The sequence below is a fragment of the Eschrichtius robustus genome, chromosome 14 (genome assembly GCF_028021215.1).
Source record: "Eschrichtius robustus isolate mEscRob2 chromosome 14, mEscRob2.pri, whole genome shotgun sequence".
In the NCBI taxonomy this organism is placed as follows: Eukaryota; Metazoa; Chordata; class Mammalia; order Artiodactyla; family Eschrichtiidae; genus Eschrichtius; species Eschrichtius robustus.
Window position 1 is genome coordinate 29,273,665 of NC_090837.1, and position 22,667 is coordinate 29,296,331.

General features: G+C 40.6%; 2 protein-coding genes across 9 annotated transcripts in view; one reads left to right on the forward strand and one right to left on the reverse strand.

Annotated features, from left to right (window-relative positions):
- SPIRE1 (spire type actin nucleation factor 1) overlaps positions 1 to 3,677 on the forward strand; it is a 213,904-nt gene extending 210,227 nt beyond the window's left edge. For both annotated transcript variants that reach the window (XM_068563759.1, XM_068563760.1), the window contains one exon: positions 451 to 3,677. In XM_068563759.1, coding sequence (XP_068419860.1) covers positions 451 to 709 — 259 coding nt within the window. In that variant the 3' untranslated portion in view covers positions 710 to 3,677. The remainder of the gene's footprint in view (positions 1 to 450) is intronic.
- Positions 3,678 to 4,883: 1,206 nt separating this feature from the next.
- The window catches only part of PRELID3A (PRELI domain containing 3A), a 75,692-nt gene continuing 57,908 nt past the window's right edge, over positions 4,884 to 22,667 (reverse strand). For 2 of the 7 annotated variants that reach the window (XM_068563605.1, XM_068563600.1), the window contains exon 6: positions 4,884 to 5,877. In XM_068563605.1, the coding sequence (XP_068419706.1) occupies positions 5,812 to 5,877 (66 nt within the window). In that variant the 3' untranslated portion in view covers positions 4,884 to 5,811. Of the gene's footprint in view, positions 5,878 to 6,303; positions 6,584 to 22,667 lie in introns of those variants that run through there. The other 5 variants (XM_068563599.1, XM_068563597.1, XM_068563598.1 and 2 more) reach the window with 4 other exon arrangements.

The following is a 22,667-nucleotide window of genomic DNA, read 5'->3' on the forward strand; positions in this document are numbered from 1 at the left end:
GGTGAGCGGGAGCTACTCTTCATTGCGGTGTGCAGGCTTCTCATTGCGGTGGCTTCTCTTGTTGCGGAGCACAGGCTCTAGGCACGCAGGCTTCAGTAGTTGCAGCACACGGGTCAGTTGTCGTGGCACATGGGCTTCAGCAGTTGTGGCGCACGGGCTTAGTTACTCCGCGGCATGTGGGATCTTCCCGTACCAGGAGTTGAACCCGTGTCCCCTGCATTTGGCAGGTGGATTCTTAACCACTGCACCACCAGAGAAGTCCCCAAAAATATTTGGAAAGTTGTTGCCAATTATAACTTCTTCTTTGGACAAAACTGACATGACTAAATCACCCACCCATTCCATCATGTTTTGCCAACAGATTTACTTTTTTTGCACATATTTTCTTAGTATTGCAGTAGAACTATAAGTAATAATAATGGATGTTGTACATGTTTTTTTTTTTTCCAGACTGTCCTCAAAATCCAAGTCTGTGGACAAATCAGATGAAGAACTCCAATTTCCCAAAGAGTTGATGGAGGACTGGAGCACCATGGAGGTGTGTGTAGACTGCAAAAAGTTCATTTCAGAAATCATCAACTCAAGCCGGCATAGCCTGGTGCTGGCCAACAAAAGAGCCCGATTGAAAAGGAAAACGCAGTCTTTCTACGTGTCCTCAGCAGGCCCTTCGGAGTACTGCCCTTCAGAGAGGACCATCAGTGAGGTCTGAGCCCCGTGCGTTCGTGTGCAGAGTCGCATTTGCGAGAGAACACTGAGCGGGGCTGTCCTCTCGCCGCAGTTAACTGGTTCGGGTTTGCATGAGATCAGGGTTTTGCTGCATCACACTGTTCCACAGACTGAACACTGTGTTCATATCAGCCAGTCCCTTGTCTGCACTGAGAGAGGACAGTAGTTTGAAATTTGCTTCTCTGTGTGTGGGGATTTGGAGGCCAGGAACTTTTTCCTTAGTTCAGTTCTCTACTGTCCCTCAAATAATTTTCTGACTGAGGCAGAAAGCTTCTGGTGTGAGAAATCGGTCTAACACAGGCATGGAAGTCAGCACAGTCTAAGCAGTAAGTCATATTGGCATTTCCACTTGACAGTGTTCCTACCTGATGCACACAGATCCCTGGAGGCTGGGCCAGGCTGTTACCGTCTCACAGCACAGAACCTACAAGGATTTGCTCATGCTCTCAAACTGGTTTTAAATTATTGTTGCTCTGAGATAAAGACTCGGGAGGGACTTTACTCCGTGCTCCAGTACAAAGCATCTGAATAAGCTGTACGCTCAAGTGGGCGCCCATGTCCCCCACGCTGTGTCTGTGCCCGGGCAGTGGGGCGGTGTCTCTTGAGGCAGGTGCAGGGCTTTCCTTATCTTGAATGTATTATGGTTACTAGTAGTTTTATATTGGAGGTCTAAGATTTAAAGTTTTGTGGCGTTTGGGGACAAGGGCAGGCTGGAAGTTTGTCCAGAAGTTGAGTATTTTGGCCAATAGGAGAAGGGCTGTGAGTGCGTCGGCCACGCCGCAGGGAACGAGCTGGAGCGCCCACATTTCCAACCGTGGTTTTCATAACTTTAGTCTCGCCATCACGACTAAATTAAGCCACAATTTGGTACCTCAGTTCTCAAACAAATTTATTTTTATAAATGAATTTTAAAAGAAAAAACATGGTCTAGTTCTTTAAAATTAACCTGCTGATTGATAGGCTTTGTGGATGCTTTTTGCACACGTTCTCCTTGTAAGTGACTTGAGTAGGACGGGTTTTGATGAAGCCAGGTTGAGGTAGCACCGTACACCTGTCATTTCTCGACTTGTGTGGCCCATTCCGTGGCCATCTTTATGATTTTGGTTCGCTCAGCAGACCAGCCAATCAAGTTGCCAGTCATGTTTGGAAGCTCGGTTAATGCACATGCACAGCAGTTTCCTGAACGCTCTCTAGGACACATCTGTCGTCAGCGCCGTGACAGCACCGCTCACCAAAAGGCAGGGCAGTCACACTTCACACCACCTCACAATACAGGAACATTTCTATAGCGAATTAACAGTAATACCTCAGAACTGCCCTGGTAGTGGTTTTACGTAACTGAAATTTATAAATTAGTAAATGGCTTAAAATTACTTACACTTACAAAATAAACTTTACCAATTGACTGAAGTAATGCATGTTAACAGTTTGTCTGTATTTGCATGTAAAAGTGGGCCACCAGAGAACCCTTACTGATTATGGAAATGTTTAAAGTTTTAAAGACTCTCACGTAAGAGCTTTAAACATTATATTGAGTGAATCTCATTTATAAAATTTTGGCGTGAGCAGCTTCTAAACAACCACCAGGAATGGTGCAAGGGAGATGGGGTGGTGTTTGTATCCATGCACAGACCAGACCTAGGAGAGTGTGCTTTTTAAAATAATGACTAGTTTACAGGTGTTTGTTATTAAAACACAAGAAACTAAACCCCCCAAATGAGAATCCCGTCCACATTCACAAGGCACATAAAATCTAGCACATCTAGTCTTTGACTTCACTTCTCCAGGTTTGTGACACTGTGCAGGCTGTCTGGGCATCGTGGGCGCCTCTTAGCAGAGCGTCCACAGCACTAACGGGCTTTGCCAAGTGTATTGAAGAGGTCAAGTGGGTGGTAGGTCTCCGTGGGACAGTTTGCAGAAAGTACAGTAGAAAAAGGCACATGGAACAGCTAATATTGTAGAAATCAAATCAGCATCACTATCTGGTGCCAAAACAAATTCTTGCACTTACCCCCTCCCTTATCCATGGCAAGTATCCCCAGCACCTCAACCAAATCAGGTAACTTCCAGAGGGTCATTCACTGCCAGCCTGTGGGGCGTGCTTTCAGTCCTCAGCCTCGTTTGACCTGAGGCCTAGCTTCCTTCCTCCCTTCCTACTGGGATGACACACCTTCCCAGGCCTCCTCTTTGTCCTGGTTGTTGGCACTTACTTCTGGTCTGACAACAACAGCGTCATTGGCTGGCTGGTCTCCTAGAGCCTGATGTATCCCAGCGGGGGGCTTCACTTTCACCCTCTCCCTCCAGGCTCACACCCTCCCTTGCATCCCCTGCCTCATGAGCTCACCCTTCTCACAGCTGAACTTTCTATCAGTTCAGGATAGATAAGAAAGCTTGTAAATACTGTAATATAGTTATTAATATTTGAAAGGCGTTCATTCAGTGGACAATGAGAATTAACTCTCCCAAGGCAAGTAAAAGTTAAATCAAGTAATTGATTTGTACATCGACTTAACAGTCTTACTAGATTTCAAGTCTTAAGCCTTTCAAATTAAACCAGAAAGTTGTTATGCAGTTTTTAAAATGATCTTACATTTGATGAGATCCCGTGAACTCATAAACTCACGTCATGTGATTAGCACCGTGAGCTCATACCATGAATTTTTTAAGGCTTTTATTTTTCTAACTGTATTAATAAATGTTGGACTGATTTTAGGTGTCACAAAGGAGACATGAAAGTTTTAAATTATGTTGCTGTTTGCTAAAGCAAAATAGCAGACAATTTTGTACATGCAAAACTGTTGAAGGGCCATGGGGAAATGTGTACACGTTGACCTGGCTTCCTGTGTGTATAAAAGTCAAGGTACTGCTGGCATTCAGCATGACATGACAGTACTAAACGTTTTCCATTAAAGTCTTTTATTTTAAAATTTATCGAGGGGAAAATAAATGACTTTCCATCATACCTTCTGTGTGGAGTTCCTGTTGTAAAATGATGATGTCTTTTGGTAACTAGCTGTTGGAAACCACCTAGGTTAGGAAGACAAGATATATTTATATGACATCAGCAGTTTATGATCAACTTGAGAAATACAATCTACAAGGACCACACTGGAAAAATAAATGAAAATGAGCAGTCACTGTAACTCTGCTGTGTCACCGAGCAGCCTGCCTCCTTTTTCAGCTCAGCAGGGTAGGAAACTAAAATCTATAAATAGTATATATAACACTTATTATATAAGAAGTCACACCTATGGAGACAAATTATGTATAGAAAGATAAAGCTTTTATTTTTTTTCCTCAATCGAATTCCTCAAGGTATATATTCTTAAAATGTCCAATGAAGAAAATTTCTTGCTGTAGCTCTTAAAGGGTCGAGAAAAAATTAGGAAGATTAAACCCAGAATGAATTTAGGAAAGTTCTTTTGTCTTTATGTTAACTAAATATAGAGCATCATTAGCCCTTTACGTATCTTAAACATTACGTGATATTGAGTGTGATATTAATTCATTACCTATTTGCCAGATATATTTTAGGCTCTTTTTCTGCTAAAGTTTCTCTGTGACATGTGTGTAACAAGATGTCAGCTCATAATTCTAATGTTCACTGACTTTCTGAATCCGGGTCACAGCCCTTGCCTTGTGCCTCCTGGATTCCAGAGACACAGAGAGGTCGGGTACCAGGAAGGGAAGCTCTGGGTAACCCTTATTTAACTGCATCTTTCTTTTTCCTTCTCAGCTCCTGTTGAGAAGTTGTATAGTTGCAAATCATCAGAGTCTAGAATTTCATAAGGAGTACTCTTCTAGGTAAGGGCTTGATTGCACATATGATGTGTTTCAAGACTCCAGTTACACACACACATACACATACATTCATCAGAATGTGCCTTCTTCCTGCATGTCAGCCTAAGGCCCACGTCTAGAAACATCTCCCTTTGCTCATCCAAAAAAATTTAAGAGCTAAGAACCTACTTAATATAAAATTCTGCTTGCACTAATTAAATGTTCAGGTGCAGTTACCTGGCAGACTGAATTCACAATGCTGTTCTGGCTCGTTCCACTTGTGTATGATGTATATATTTATCTATTTAGAATAGATTTTACTGTGTGGAACATTCTACAGCTGTTTCTGCTGTTGGATTGTGATGCTGGTGGCAAAATCTGAGCCACTTCCTTACCATCGAAGTAGTGGAAGTAAAAAGGCTTCAGAACTGACAGGACACAGTTCTCTAAAAGTGGGCTCTTGAAAACTGGGGCATTAATTAAAGTTCACTTATGTCCCTGGGGCTTAAAAGCTGAGGGATCACCTGGATGTCCCACTCACCCAGGGGGCCAGATGCTGGCTCCTGTACTAGGGGTGAGTGCTCTCAGAGTGGCTCCAACGAACGTGACTGTCTATGAATTGAAGAAAAGGCGGAACTTCCTTCCCTCGGGAGTGGCTAGGAAGAAGGGGCAGCCTCACTAGAAGTTTGCCCTTCTGTATAATTCTTCTTTGCTTTGATGTTCCCATGTAACTGCAGGAATCATCTGTTGGTCCCTGGCCTGCCTCCCCCAGTTCCTTTCCCTAGGATAACACAGCAGAAAATGTCACACCCCAAACTTTTCCGGGAGCAACAGTGTTTGGGAGAGTGGAAATGCCAAAGAGAAATTGAGGATTTCCGGAGAGCTAAACTGAATATCAAATTCCTAAGCAAACATGGTGTAAAAGCTGCAGGAAATCACTTGGGAGAAAGAGAAGGAAGAGCAAGATTCTGCACAGGTAAACCTCAGCAGTGTAGCTCCTGCAGCAGGGAGCCTAGGGTGTAAACAGAAAACAGAATAACTTCTCGTTTAAAGGGAAAAAACTTTGATCTTAGACACCCCAAAGACAGAAGAAGCCTGAGAAGATTTCAGCTGTCCACCAAGGAAGGGAAGATGACTTGGGTCATCCTACCACAATCTCAAGGTCATTTAAGGAGTCAGATCCACAGACTGTGAGCTTGGACTGAGCACTGTGGGTGTAATTGGCTGGACACCCCCACTTCTGCGCGGCTCCTGTGGTGGCCTAAGGCACTCCTCCTGGTGCAGCCGGTGGTGGGCACACCTCCTTCATGGTAGGAACTGGAGCTGACTCTGCTCCACAATGGTATTCACTTGCAAAGAGCTTTCTGATAACTGGAAAAAAAAAACTAGTCTGTAATTAGCGAAGCAGAGCCTTCCAGCAGTACCTGGTCTCAAGTATCTAAAATGGTTCTAACTGAACTGTGCTCCAGCATGGCAGCAAAACAGCTATCAGACATTGGGAAAGCACCTTAACATTTCTGGATTTCAGTTTCAATTTTAAAGTGAGGGTGTTGGACGAGGTGGTCTCTGAGGTCACTTTTAACCAGGAGAGACACAACACACGGGGCCAAAGAACCAGTACTGCACAAACACTAACTAACAGTGAGTAACCGGGAGCATGACCCACTGTAGTGAGAAACTCATCTCTCTGTGCATCCACACCAGCACTTTTACTGAAGCGAAGTGTTATTAAACAATATTTCTCTGTATTGATGACGAACCTGATTATATTACATGAATGCAAGAAACAGTATATGCTACATTTATTTGAAACTTGGGGAGGCAAAGGCAAGTTCAGCTTCACTATTTGCTATAAAGAACCTGAGTCCATCTCCCAAAAAAAAAAAAAAAAAAAAAAAAACAGAAAGATGAGTTGACATATATTAAAAACAGACAAAAAAACCCAAACAAACACCTCTGCACCCGCCACTTTGTGTTGGCACCATCCGGTTACTGGTGGTTCATCTCCCAGCCCTGCACGATGGAAAGACGTGGTCTGTCTTGGCAGGTCTCTGTTCCCACAGTGTGACGTGTGCTCCTGTCGAGACGTAAAGGGAAGCAAGTAGCTGGAGGGATGACTACATGTAACAGACTTTTAATTGTGTTAAGTGGAAACAAAAGTACAGACAACTCTTGGTGTCCAGCTTAATCAAAGAAATAGTTACCACAGCTACAGGGGTCCCCAGTCTACACACCTCCCGTGTGTGGTAATGGGACCCCCGGCCAAGAAGCTTGTCTCTTTGGCCCTCGCGGTTCTCAGCCCTGATGAAACACGTCCAGGGCCAGGCAGATGCTTATGCTCTGCCAAGTTCCATCACTGAACAGGTCCAACAGCTGGGACGGAGCCCTTGTGTCGTTCACGCAGTCATTTACTCCCTGGTTCTGTCTCACAGCTCTACTGAACGGGCTTCCTCCCCGGCAAGGGGCTGCTTCCAATAGCTTCTCGCCTGCCATGTCTCTGCAGTGCTTCCTGCCTTTCCTACTCCTTCTGCATCTTCTTTTTCTCCACTGCACTCAGCATCTATTACATTGTTCCATGAAGACACGGATATTTGTCAGATTTCTTTACTGCCACATCCCTAGATTTGGAAAACTATCTGGCATGCAACAGGTGCTCAATAAATGTTTGTGGAGTCAATGAGCAGGTTCAATATGGAAATGAGAAAAAGTCAGCAATACAAAGATGGAACCATCAACGTCTTCAAAACAGCTGAGACAGTGTGTAGTCTGTGCTCTTTAACACGTAAGGGCCACGTACAGCCTTGTGTTTTTCCTTTAAGGCAGGAGTACAATCCTAAACCAACAAATCACTGCAGCCCTAACGTGGCCAATTAGAATAGGGAGCTTGAGTCAGCAGCTCATGCATCTGTTGGTCACCTGCAGCTCGCAGAAACCCTACTTGCCAGTCTGGGTTTCCGACCCCACTCTTGTAAATGCCACTCATCACAGTTCCTCTCCAGGCACTCTTCCACTTCCAGAGCTGCTGGGTGGAGCCACCATGTACAGCCCAGCCTCCTGACCCAGCTTTTTCCATTAACAAATTGATGGGCAGATGTTAAAGACCCATAATTGAAGCCGCTACATAAATGCAAAGAAGCACATGTTTATCAGCACTGAGCTCGTACTCATTACCTTTTTACTACTTGCCCCTTTCATAGTATGGTAGTAATCATAATACTTTGATTAAAATTTATGTGTCAACTGGGCTGAAATAAAATATATTAAGTGATTTCAAATTTGTCATATTAAAATAATTTGGCCAAGAAAAGAAAATAAGGGAAGATAAAAGGTAAGTTTTATGAGATTAGATATTTTGTGCTGTTACTATTAATAACTTTTAAAATATTTTGCTGATTTTTAGTAGCTAATAATAGCTACCAGTAATTGAGCACGTTACTGAACTACTGAACCAAACTTGATTTCACTCGTCTGACACACAGCAAAGCTAATCTACTGACACCGGGTTGTGAAGGAAAGTGCAGCATTTATTGCAGGGCACCCAACATGGGGCCAGGCAAGGAGAATGGGCAGCTCATGATCAAAAGACCTGAACTCCCTGATGGCTTTCAGGTAAGCGTTTTTAAAGGCAAGGTGAGGGAGAGGGTCAGGGTGTCTAGTCAACTTGTGGACGTTTGATTGGTGGGTGGTGAGGTAACAGGGTGGTATTGCAGGAGTCAACATCATCAGCCTTCTGGTTCCAACCACTCTGGGGGGTCTGTGTGCCGATGGTCAGCATGTAGTTAACTTCTCCACCTGGTGGGGGATTTAGTATCTGCAAAACAACTCAGGGTATTTTCTATTGCCCTTGAGGAAGAACTAAAGGTCTTTGACTTTGTTTAATGGCTAAGCTATTGTTTTGACTTGCTTAACTGTTTTCCTTTGTTTCTGCATTTTCTCACTTCTCTGATTAAATTTGCTCTTTGGAAATTGGGGAAGGCCTAGGAGGCTAAAACTTTTCTACAAACAAGAGGCAGGGGACACAGGAGGGTGGGGTCTGTCACAAGGAAGGCCCCACAGGGTCCTGCCCAGTTTCAGTCCCCCCTTTTCTTTGATATTCCTCAATCCTGAGGGGAACAGGAATGAAGACTGCTCTGGCTACTAACTGCTGAATGGGGGCAAAGCCAAATTTTCAGGATAAGAGGAGAGAAAGTCATTGACTTTATTATTTTTTAAAGTTAAGGTATAATTGATTTACAGTGTTTCAGGTGTACAGCAAAGTAATTCAGTTATACATGGGTGTGTGTATACACACACACACATGTATTCTTTTTCAGATTCTTTTCCCTTATAGGTTATTAGAATATACTGAGTATAGTTCTCTGTGCTATACAGTTGGTTATCTGTTTTACATATAGTAGTGTGTATATGTTAATCCTCAAATCCTAATTTATCCCTCACCCCCATTCCCCTTTGGTAACTGTAAGTTTGTTTTCTATGTCTGTGGGTCTATTTCTGTTTGTATATAAGTTCATTTGTATCATTTTTTCCACATATAAGTGATGCATGATATTTGTCTTTCTCTGACTTCACTTAGTATGATAATCTCTAGGTCCATCCTTGTTGTTGCAGATGGCATTATTTCACTCTTTTTTATGGCTGAGTAATATTCCACTGTATGTATGTACCACAGCTTCTTTATTCATCCATCCATTGATGGACATTTAGGTTGCTTCCATGTCTTGGCTATTGTAAATAGTGCTGCTGTGAACATTGGGGTGCATGTATCTCTTTGAATTAGAGTTTTCATCTTTTCCAGATATATGCCCAGGAATGGGATTGTTGGATCATATGGTAACTCTGTTTTTAGTTTTTTAAGGAACCTCCATACTGTTCTCTGTAGTGGCTGCACCAATTTACATTCCTGCCAAAACAGTGTAAGAGGGTTCCCTTTCCCCCCACATCCTCTCCAGCATTTATTATTTGTAGATTTTTTGATGACGGCCATTCTGACCAGTGTGAGGTGATAACCTCATTGTAGTTTTGATTTGCATTTCTCTAATAATTAGTGATGTTGAGCATCTTTTCATGTGCCTGTTGGCCATCTGTATGTCTTCTTTGGAGAAATGTCTATTTAGATCTTCTGCCCATTTTTTGATTGGGTTGTTTGGTTTTTTTTGTTACGGAATTGTATGAGCTATTTGTATATTTTGGATATCAATCCCTTGTCGGTTGCATCATTTGCAAAATTTTCTCCCATTCCATAGGTTGTCTTTTCGTTTTGTTTACGGTTTCCTTTGCTGTGCAAAAGCTTTTAAGTTTAATTAGTTTGTTTATTTATTTCTGCTTTTGTTTCCATTACTCCAGGAAACAGATCCAAAAAAATATTGCTGTAATTTATGTCAAAGAGCATTCTGCCTATGTTTTCCTCTAGTAGTTTTATAGTGTCTGGTCTTACATTTAGGTCTTTAATCCATTTTGAGTTTATTTTTCTATATGGTGTTAGAGAATGTTATAATTTCATTCTTTTAGCTGTAACTGTCCAGTTTTTCCAGCATCACTTATTGAAGAGACTGTCTTTTCTCCATTGTATATTCTTGCCTCCTTTGTCATAGATTAATTGACCATAAGTTCATGGGTTTATTTCTGGGCTATCTATCCTGTTCCATTGATCTATGTGTCTGTTTCTGTGCCAGTACCATACTGTTTTGATGACTGTAGCTCTGTAGTATAGTCTGAAGTCAGGGAGCATGATTGCTCCAGCTCCATTCTTTCCCAAGATTGTTCTGGCTATTCAGGGTCTTTTCTGTTTCCATTCAAATTTTAAAAAAATTTTGTTCTAATAAAAAAAAATTTTTTTGTTCTAATCCTGTGAAAAATGCCATTGGTAATTTGATAGGGATTTCATTGAATCTGTAGATTACTTTGGGTAGTACAGTCATTTTAACAGTATTGAGTCTTCCAATCCAAGAACACACTATATCTTTCCATCTGTGTGGTCTTCAGTTTCTTTCATCAGTGTCTCATAGTTTTCAGAGTATGGGTCTTTTGCCTCCTTAGGTAGGTTTATACCTAAGTATATTATTCTTTTTGATGCAATGGTACATAGGATTGTTTCATTAATTTTTCTTTCTGATAGTTCATTGTTAATCTATAGAAATGCAACAGATTTCTGTGTATTAATTTTGTATCCTGCAACTTTACCAGATTCATTGATGAGCTCTAGTAGTTTTCAGGTGGCATCTTTAGGATTTTCTATGTATAGTATGTCATCTGCAAACAGTGACAGTTTTACCTCTTCCTTTCCAGTTTGCATCCCTTTTATTTCATTTTCTTCTCTGATTGCCATGGCTAGGACTTCCAAAACTACGTTGAATAAAAGTGGCAAGTGTGGTCATCCTTGTCTTGTTCCTTATCTTACAGGGAATGGTTTTAGCTTTTCACTGTTACGTATGGTATTAGCTGTTGTGTATGAGTTTGTCATATATGGCGTTTATTATGTTGAGGTATGTTCTCTCTATGCCCACTTTCTGAAGAGTTTATCACAAGTGGATGTTGAATTTTATCAAAAACTTTTTCTGCATCTACTGAGATGATCGAATGTTTTTATTCTCCAGTTTGTTAATATGTTATATTGCATTGATTGATTCATGGACGTTGAGAAATACTTGCATCCCTGGGATAAATCCCACTTGATCATGGTGTATGATCCTTTTAATGTATTGTTGGAGTCAGTTCACTAATATTTTGTTGAGTTTTACATCTATGTTCATCAGTGATATTGGCCTGTAATTTTCTTTTTTTGAGTGTGATATCTTTGTCTGGTTTTGGCATCAGGGTGATTGTGGCCTCACAGAATGAGTTTGGAAGTGTTCCTTCCTCTGCAATTTTTTTGAATAGTTTCAGAAGGATGGGTGTTAACTCTTCGCTAATTCACCTCTGAAGAAGCCATCTGGTCCTGGACTTTTGTTTTGGGGGAGTTTTAAAATTACTGATTCAATTATAGTATTGGTAATTGGTCTGTTCATATTCTAATTCTTCCTTGTTCAGTCCTGGGAGATCGTACCTTTCTAAGAATTTGTCCATTTCTTTTAGGTTGTCCATTTTATTGGCATATAGTTGCTTGTAGTAGTCTCTTATGATCCTTTGTATTTCTGTGGTATTGGTTGTAACTTCTTTTTCATTTGTGATTTTATTGATTTGGGCCCTCTTCCTTTTCTTCTTGATGAGTCTGGTTAAAGGTTTATCTTTTCAAAGAACCAGCTTTTGGTTTCATTGATCTTTTCTGTTGTTTTTTGGTTTTGTTTTTGTTTTAGTCTCTATTTCATTTATTTCTGCTCTGATCTTTATGATTTCTTTCCTTCTCCTAACTTTGGGTTTTGTTTGTTCTTCTTTCTCTAGTTGCTTTACGTGTAAAATTAGGCTGCTTGAGACTTTGTTTCCTGAGGTAAGCTTGTATCTTTATAACCTTCCTTCTTAGAACTGCTTTTGCCATGTCCTATAGGTTTTTGGGTCATTGTGTTTTCATTTTCATTTGTCTCTAGGTATTTTTTAACTTCCTCTTTGATTTCTTCAGTGAGCCATTGGTTGTTTAGTGGCATGTTGTTTAGCTTCCACCTGTTTGGGTTTCTTGCAGTGTTTTTTTTTTTTGGTAGTTCATTTCTAGTCTCATAGTGTTGTGGTTGGAAAAGATGCTTGTGTGATTTGTTTTCTTAAACATACCAAGGCTTGTTTTGTGACCTAGCATGTGATCTATCCTGGAGAATGTTCCATGTGCAGTTGGAAAAAATGTGTATTCTGCTGCTTTTGGATGGAATGCTCTATAAATACCAATCAAGTCAAGTTGGTCTAATGTGTTATTTAAGGCCTGTGTTTTCTTATTGATTTTCTGTCTGGATGAGTTGTCCATTGATGTAAGTGGGGTATTATGGTCCCCCACTACTATTGTGTTACTGTCACTTTCTCCTTTTATGTCTGTTAATATTTGCCTTATATATTGAGGTGCTCCTATGTTGGGTGCCTATATGTTTACAATTGTTATATCTTCTTATGTAGCGTCCCTCTTTGTTTCTTGTAACAGTCTTCAATTTAAAGCCTATTTTGTCTGATGTAAGTATTGCTACTCTCGATTTCTTCTGATTTCCATTTGTGTGGAACACCTTTTTCCATCCCCTCATTTTCAGTCTGTATGAATTTCTAGATCTGAAGTGAGTCTCTTGTAGGTAGCATATATGTGGGTCTTGTTTTTGTATCCATTTAGCCAGTCTGTGTCTCTTGGTTGGAGGATTTAGTCCATTTACATTCAATGTAGTTATCAGTACATATGTTCTTACTGCCATTTTTTTTTTTTTCCGGCTGTGCAGCATGTGGGATCTTAGTTCCTGGGCCAGGGATTGAACCCACGTCCCCTGAGGTGGAAGCACGTATTCTTAACCACTGGACCACCAGGGAAGTCCCATTAATTATTTTGGATTTGTTTTTTTAGGTCTCTTTTTTCCTCTTTCCTCCCTTTGTTCTGTTGTGATTTGATGACTATCTTTACTATTATGTCTGGATTCCTTTTTCTTTTTTGTGTGTTTATCTATTACAGATTTTTGGCTTGTGGTTACCATGAGGTTTTGGTATAGCAGTATTTATATATACATGATTATTTTAAGTTGCTGATCTCTTAATTTCCAATGCATTTTAAATACCCTGCATTTGTACTCTCCTCCCCTCACAATTACTGTTTTTGATATATTTTACATCTAATTGTTCTTGTTATCCCTTAACTGCTTATTGTGGATACAGATGATTTTACTACTTTTGTCTTTTAACCTCCCTTCTAGCTTTGTGTGTGGATGATTTCCTACCTTTACTGTATGTTTGTCTTTACTGGTGAGCTTTTTCATTCTGCAACTTTCTTGTTTCTAGTTGTGGCCTTTCATTTTTCACCTAGAGAACTTCCTTTAACATTTGTTGTAAAACTGGTGTGGCGGTGAATTCTTTTAGCTTTTGCTTGTCTGTAAAATTTTTGATTTCTCCATCAAATCTGAATGAGAGCCTTGCTGGGTAGGGTATTCTTGGTTGTAGGTTTTTCCCTTTCATCACTTTAAATATATTGTGCCAGTCCCTTCTGGCCTGCAGAGTTTCTGCTGAAAAATCAGCTGATAGCCTTATGGGAGCTCCTTTGTGTGTTATTTGCTGCTTTTCATATTCTATCTTTTATAAATTTTGTCATTTTGACTACAGTGCATCTTGGTGTGTTCCTCTTTGGGTTAATCCTGTATGGGACTCTCTGTGCTTCCTGATCTTGGATAACTCTTTCCTTTCCCAGGTTAGGGAGGTTTTCAGCTATTATCTCTTCATATATTTTCTCAGGCCCTTTCTCCCTCTCTTCTCCTTCTGGGACCCCTACTAGTGCACTTGATATTGTCCCAGAGGTCTCTCAAATTGTCCCCATTTCTTTTCATTTTTACTTTTTTCTGTTCAGTGGCAGTGATTTCTGCTACTCTGTCTTCCAGCTCATTGATCCGTTCTTCTGAATCATTTAGTCTACTATTGATTCCTTCTCGTGTATTTTTCATTTCAGTTACTGTATTCTTCATCTCTGGTTGTTCTGTTTTCTAATTCTTTGTGAAAAACTTCTGACTTCTTGCTCTGTGCATCCATTCCCCTCCAGAGTTCTTTTGATCATCTCTACTCTGAACTCTTTCTCGGGTAGATTACCTATCTCCACTTCACTTAGTTCTTCTTCTGGGGTTTTATCTTTTTCCTTCGTCTGGAACATAATCTTCTGCCACATCATTTTGTCTAAGTTGCTATTTGTATTTTTATGCATGTGGTAGGTTGGTTACATTTCTTGACCTTGGAGAAGTGGCCTTCGGTAGGTGTCCCAGCACTGGCACCTGCAGGCTGTTTGGTGGGGCCAGGTCTTGGCACTGATGATCCAAGGTGTCAGCCACCAGCCTCAGTAGTGTTCACGCAGCTGAAAGTTCCCCAATATGTCTGCCCCCAGTGTCTATGTCTCCAGGGTGAGCTGCAGCCACCCCCCACCTCTCCAGGAGACTCTTCAAGACCTGCAGGTAGGTCTGGCCCAGGCTCCTATCAAATTACTGCTTTCGCCCTGGGTCCCAGGGTGCATGAGGTTTTGTGTGCACCCTTTAAGAGTGAAGTCTCTTATTTCCCCAGTCCTGTGGGCCTCCTCCAGTTAAGCCCTGCTGGCCTTCAAAGCCAAATGCTCTGGGGGCTCATCTTGCTGGTGCTGGACCTCCAGACTGGGGAGCCTGACGTGGGGCTCAGAACTCTCACTGCTGTAGGAGAACCTCTGCAATATAATTATTCTCCAGGTGTGTGTTGCCCACCCAAGGGAGAGGTATGGAATTTTGATTATATCATGTGTATGCCCCTCCTGTCTCGTTGGGGTTGCTTTTTTTAGAAGACCTTTTCTGGTAGGTTCCAGTCTTTTTCGTCAATGGTTGTTCTGCAGATAGTTGTGATTTTGGCATGCTCGTGAGAGAAGGTGAGCTCAGGGTCTTTCTACTCCACTATATTGGCTGTCAAATCTTTCATTGACTTTAATTTTAAAGAATTCTCAAGTCTCAAGCTTAGCATCAATATTTTGTATTATGAAAAATATTACCTCTCTCTTTGATTGCTTTGTCTTTTTTTTTTTCACCGCACAGCACAGCACGCAGGATCTTAAACCCCCTACCAGGGATTGAACCTGTACCCCCCTGCAGTGGCAACATGGGAGTCTTAACCACTGGACCACCAGGGAAGTCCCTGATTCCTCTGTCATAGTACCTGAACAAATATTTGAAAATTAGTACTCATATTACAGTGATGATAATGACCAAAATGCACACCCTTGTAGTAGTCCCTGAAAGAGTCTTCCTATTCCAGATAGCAATCAGAAAAAATAAGTTTTGAAGTGGGTCATTCCTCTTTACATACATTCTGTAACCAAGTAACCTTCGGAATTATTCTATTTATTTGGGTTTCAGCTTTTCCGGGGTGTTAATATATACATAGCAGGAGCTACTGGCCATTTACACATATATCTCCTTTTTTGCTAAAACAAAATTTAAAGCAATTTTATTTTCTCGTATTATTCTTGTTAAAGAATGTAGTGCCTTCTGCTGGCAGGCTACGTCTTGAGTTGTCTCATTTGCCATTACTATTCCTAAAGTAAGAGAAAGGTTTCATAGTTACAAGAGGAGACCTTATGACCAAAAGGTGGCAGCTGCTAGCAGATAATGTTTTGAGAACAGCTGGTGGTGTCCTTGAGTCTGATACAATTCAGAAAATTTAAGTTCTCAGTAATACAGGAACACGTCTGAAACCATGTCCACAATGGACACCCAGCTCCATTTGGATGCCTGAACCATGGTTATTCTATTTTTATTTTTTTAAATGCATTATTTCATTTAATGGTTAAAGCAGATATACGATGTATGTTTAATAGGCCATAAACAGACTGTTTTGATTAGCCTAAAAGTTCAAGTTAAATCATGTGTACGCCAGAGTGACATCCCCCTACCTCAATATGTGAAAATTTCCTCCGTCATTTTCCCCTTTTGATTGCAAATCTTTCTATAGAAAGCATTGATGATCAAAATATTTGTCCCTCGATGCCAGGGTGGTAGTTGCCTGCCCTCTGATGCCCAGGGTGGTAGTTGCCTACCCTGGTTATCCTGTCCCTCAGTGCTAGGCCTACTTTTGTGTGTACACACATTTGCCTAGTTGTCCACACTGGGGGGAAAACTGACAGTAAACAAGCTCAGAGCTAGATTAATGGGGAAGCATTTTATAGGCTATACATTTTATCAATTATACTGAATTGTCTCATAAACATTGTACATGTGCTTCTAGCAATAGACTTAAAACAAGCAGTGATACATGTCATGATTAGTTATACTCTGTGACAACTTTACTAGAGAATTTTCTTTCCATTTTGATAGGGAGACAAACATTTGGTAAACAGTTTTATGAGGTCATTAGGGTTTCTATTATAATTCTTTAATTTCTTACCGAGTTCAGCTGTATGATCTGAAAGTTATCAGAAACCTATACTTGTCCAAAAGTCCTTTCTATGAATTGTCTTGAAGATGAAGCATTTTTGCAAAAGCATCAGAGTGAAACAATAACTCTCCATGGATGAAAAAAGACTTAAAAAGGCACAGGTAAAGATCTGATTAAAATGCAATTGGACAAACTTAACCAAGTTGATAAACAACATTTTAAGATAATAGCTAAAATTGACTGATAACATAATATCAGGACATATTCAAATTTTAGGAACTTCATATAATTTCTAGAACACTTATACTAATGACATTTATCCATACAGCATAACCTAAGAATGTTTATCACCACTCATTTGCCAATGCTTCTCATGTAATTTAATATACCAAATAATTCTAATTAGTTTAACATTTCTCACTGAGATGCTTTACAGGCCCTTTGAAACATCCCAACGTCAGCCAGAGAAAGAAACCTATGAAGCTTACAATCTGTTATCAAAAGCAGCTCAATACTGCAGGAAAACTTTGTTCTCTTAACAGAGAAAATCAAACTCCAGTTTGTACCAGCCTACTTTTAGTAACAAAATTTATTTACTTAATTAAATTGAATCTAATCTTAGCCAATGTTGACCACGAACAAAACTCTTTTCTCAAGGTTCCTTTTCCACAAACATTCTATCACTTTCTCTATCCATATTAGTTTGTCCCTTATTTTCTTTCTCATCCAGAAACAACCAGCTCTAGAATAAAATTACTTTTTTTCACTTAACAAAATATTTCCATTCTTTATACCTTCTCTCATTGACAACATATATACTACTTTCTTTACATATTGTAAAGCTTCCCTTACTATCTTTAGTAGTTTAATTGCATATATATTGTAATTTTTAAGCTTTAAAAACCTTATTCTCTAGCAAAAACCAAGAAGCAAGCAATTGTGAACTGTTTCTTACATCAGCATTTCCTGACTGGCACATTTAATGAAAACATTCCATAACCTTTAAAAACATACATTTTCTCATAGCATAATTTCTTTCTTTTAACATGGTCCAAGACGTTTGTCTAATAAACATACGTTTTTAGGCTTTTCTCTCATAAGAAGATAGATAGGCAAACTTAGACTTGCCTAGCAATCAATATTCCAGTATTTTATCTTAATTAAAAATGATCTAGGGGGCTTCCCTGGTGGCGCAGTGGTTGAGAATCTGCCTGCCAATGCAGGGGACACGGGTTCGAGCCCTGGTCTGGGAAGATCCCACGTGCCGCGGAGCAACTAGGCCCGTGAGCCACAATTACTGAGCCTGCGCGTCTGGAGCCTGTGCTCCGCAACGAGAGAGGCCGCGATAGTGAGAGGCCCGCGCACCGCGATGAAGAGTGGCCCCCGCTTGCCGCAACTAGAGAAAGCCCTCACACAGAAACGAAGACCCAATACAGCCACAAATAAATAAATAAATAAATAAAATTTTAAAAAAATGATCTAAACATTCAATGAATCCTCATCATTTACCTTATTAATTTAGTAAAATTCTAAAATTTCAAGTTACCAACCTCTGGAGAAATTAAAGCATAATTATTCCTAAAGAGTTCACCTAAAAGCTTCTATCCCATTTATCTCTATTTCAGTGCTTATGAAAATATCATCATACCAAGTTAATTTGTTTTGCTGACAAATTTTACAGCAGATATAATATGAACTTATTTGGCTTCTATTAAATCTAGGTATGATAAAAGTATTATATTTAATATTGATGACTGTAAAGACATTTCTGTATTAATTAAACCAACAAACTGTAACTTTAATGCCAGATATTAATTTAATATTGAATATTCCCCAGATCACGTGAGAGTTTCTGTTGTATTTCTGAGAATTTATATAAGCACTTAATTTCCTTTAAGCAAATTAAATAGAGCTCATTCATAGATTCATTTTTACATGAAGACAGAATCAGAGATCTCATAGCTTTATTTTAAAACTTAGTCATGAATCAGACATTATAAAACTCATTAGTTTATAAATAACAGTTGGAGTAAGTTTACTCACTTGAATTTTAAGCCTCTTTTCCCTTTTTTCCTTTCAGTTTCAGGTTCTACTGATTAACCCAAGGCTGTAGTCTCAGGCATTGTGGACTGTGTTTGCATTCCAAGGACATGATAAGAGTTATAACTTAAAGCTTTCTCCTAGCAATACTTTTGTTCTCGCAGGATCAGAATTTTGAAAAAATATTTTATCAAGCCAGTTTTCTCTGAGTAAAAAAAGAACCAGTTTTGGAATTTTTCTCAAGTCTAAAGAATATTGTGGCCACACAGTGTTGGAAAAATCATTTTCTTTCTATCTCTTTGTAGGAGCATAACTAAAGCTCTCCCAGTTTTGCAAAATACATCCCAGGGGACTACGAGATGGAACAGAGCTCCGATTCCTGCCCCCCCACCTTTTTCTAATTTTGCAGATATTTCCAGAAACACATCAGAACCAGGCAGAGTGTTAACCTGGTGGCCTTTCAGGGTTGTAGTTCCCTAGCATGAGAATGGAAAGTTTCTTATTTGGAATTCCAGACAGGGGTGCAGATCAGCGTTGGTCTAACAGGGAGTTTTCCAATTACCACTCAGGCAGTGCTGGATGGCTGAGGGACTCCTCGACCCAGAAGGGGAAATCCAATTAAAGTGGCATTCCACTTAAAACCAGATGACCAAGTTTTACGTCTCCCCTCCACACAGCCCCTGCCAAAAGGAAAATTCCAAGCAAGGCAACCCAGTAGGGAAGAATACCCTGGTGTAGTCACATAGGAAATTCTGCCACTTACCAGAGAGGTCTCACAGACCAGACCAGATCAGGACCAGAGCCTAGTTTCCTTCACCATGGAATCAAAACTGCCATGGGCCAGCAATGTCCAGTCAGTGCAAGCACTTGGGGCTGCTCCTGAGAAAAAAGTGCTCAGGCAGCTGCTGGACAGGATCCATGAGCTGCCAATGGCCAGGGGCCAGTGTGCCATTGGCAAGATGCCCACTTGGGATGGAAGGCCCACCTGGGTCACCAAAATTGTTTTCCAGCCAAATTTGGGTCTGCTCGCCCAACATGCAGCAAAGCCAACCTACTGACACTAGGTTGTGGTGAAGGAAAGTACAGCATTTATTGCAAGGCACCCAACATGGGGCCCAGCAAGGAGAATGGGCAGCTCGTGACCAAAAGACCCAAACTCCCTGATGTCCTTCAGCCAAGGGTTTTTAAAGGCAAGGTGAGGGAGAGGGTCATGGGTGCCATATCAGCCTGTGGACATTTGTCTGATTGGTGGGTGGTGAGGTAACAGGGTGGTATTTCAGCAGTTAATATCATCAACCTTCTGATTCTAACCACTCTAGGGGTCTATGTGCTTGTGGTCAACATGCAGTTAACTTCTCCACCTGGTGAGGGTTTAGTATCTGCAAAACAACTCAGGATATAGTTCAGGATATTACCTATAGCCCTTGAGGAGGAACTAAAGCTCCTTGAGTTCGTTTAATGGCTAAATTATCATTACTTTGACTTGCTTGACTGTTTTCATTTGTTTCTGCATTTTCTCACTTCTCTGATTAAATTTGCTCTTTGGAAATTGGGGAAGGCCTAGGAGGCTAAAGCTTTTCTACAAACAAGAGGCAGGGGACATGGGAGGGTGGGGTCTGTCACCACAAAGGCCCTGCAGGGTCCTGCTTGGTTTCAAGCACTTTTCCGTATCAGGTACTGTGCAAAGCACCCTCAGCCACAACTCTGATACTCAACTCTAAGCAGGTGCTGTACATACCCTCTTTTACATCTGAAAAACAGGAGTAGCAAAGTGGTCATTTGCCCAAGGTCAAACCACTAGCCCAGCATCACACCTGAGGTCACCACTTCCGATGCTGTGCTCATGACCCTGCTGTGTTTCCACCTGCTTTTCCCACCAAGGGCTATGATTCTGAATCCAGTCCTCACGTCACCAAGCACTCAGTGAATGCCCAGGGCTGTGTGTGCAAAGTAAACATCTCATCTTGGCTCCTGGTCAAATACATGTGTGAATAGTTCAAAAAAATCCAAAGCAATATAAATGTCTAGGAATTTGTAGTAAGCTGTGAGCTGGTATCAGTCAAGAACACCTTCATGGAAGTAGATTTCAAGGTGGGTTCAGAGGAGGGAGGGGACCCAATATGCCCCAAAGTGTGGTCTGATGACACCTGGATCAGAATCATCTGGGCCAATGCCTAGACCTTGGTTTTGATTCCAGTGAGAGTGGGCATAGAGGGAACTTACCTCAACATAATAAATGCCATATACAACAAACCCAGAGCTAACATCATTCTCAACAGTGAAAAGCTGAAAGCATTCCCTCCAAGATCAGGAATAAGACAAGGATGTCCACTGTTGCAACTTTTATTCAACATACTGGTGGAAGTCCTAGCCACGGCAGTCAGAGAAGAAAAAGAAATAAAAAGGATCCAAACTGGAAAAGAAGTAAAACAGTCACTGTTTGCAGATGACATGATACTATACATAGAAAATCCTAAAGATGCTACCAGAAAACTACTAGAGCTCATCAATGAATTCAGTAAAGTTGCAGGATACAAAATTAATACACAGAAATCTCTTGCATTCCTACATACTAACAGCAAAAGATCAGAAAGAGAAATTAAGGAAACAATCCCACTTACCATCACATCAAAAAGAATAAAACAGCAATAGGGACTTCCCTGGTGGTCCAGTGGTAAACAATCCGCCTTACAATGCAGGGGACTTGGGTTCCATCCCTGGTCGGGGAAATTGGATCCCACATGCCACAGGGCAACTAAGCCCGCATGCCACAACTACTGAGCTTGCGTGCCTCAACTAGAGCCTGCATGCCTTAAACTACAGAGCCCACACGTTCTGGAGCCTGCGCACCACAACTAGAGAAGAGAAAACCCACATGCCACAACTAGAGAGAAGCCCGCGCACCACAATGAAGAGCCCGCGTGCCGCAATGAAAGATCCCGTATGCCTCAATGAAGATCCCACATGCCACAACGAAGACCCAATTCAGCCAAAAATAAAAATAAATAATAAATAGATCTTTAAAAATATATATAAAAATAGGAGTAAACATACCTGAGGAGACAAAAGACCTTTACTCTGAAAACTGTAAGATGCTGATGAAAGAAATCGAAGATCACAAACATAGATGGAAAGATATACCATGTTCTTGATTGGAAGAATCAATATTGTCAAAATGACTATACTACCCAAAGCAATCTACAGATTCAGTGCAACCCCTATCAAATTACCAATGGCGGACTTCCCTGGTAGTCCAGTGGTTAAGACTCCACACTTCCAATGCAGGGGGCACAGGTTTGATCCCTTGTCAGAGAACTAAGATCCCACATGCCGTCTGGCACGGCCAGAAAAAAAATTACCAATGGCATTTTTCTCAGAACTAGAACAAAAAATTTTTAAATTTGTATGGAAACACAAAAGACCCCGAATAGCCAAAGCAATCCTGAGAAAGAAAAATGGAGCTGGAGGAATCAGGCTCCCTGACTTCAGACTGTACTACAAAGCTACAGTCATCAAAACAGTATGGTACTGGTGCAAAAACAGAAATATAGATCAATGGAACAGGATAGAAAGCCCAAAAATAAACCTATGCACCTACAGTCAATTTATCTATGACAGAGGAGGCAAGAACATACAGTGGAGAAAAGACAGTCTCTTCAATAAATGGTGCTGGGAAAACTGAACAGCTACATGTAAAAGAATGAAATTAGAACACTCTCTAACACCATATACAAAAACAAACTCAGAATGGATCAAAGACCTAAATGTAAGGCTGGACACTATAAAACTCCTAGAGGAAAACATAGGCAGAACACTCTCTGACATATACTGCAGCAATGTCTTCTTTGATCCACCTTGTAGAAGTAATGAAAATAAAAACAAAAATAAACAAATGGGACCTAATTAAACTTAAAAGCTTTTGCACAGCATAAACAAAATGAAAAGACAACCCACAGAATGGGGTTGCCAACCCCATTTGCCAACAAAGTGACCAACAAAGTATTAATCTCCAAAATATACAAACAGCTCATGCAGCTCTATATCAAAAAAAAAAAAAAAAAAACCAAACAACCCGATCACAAAATGGGCAGAAGATCTAAATAGACATTTCTCCAAAGAAGACAAAGAAATGGCCAAAAAAC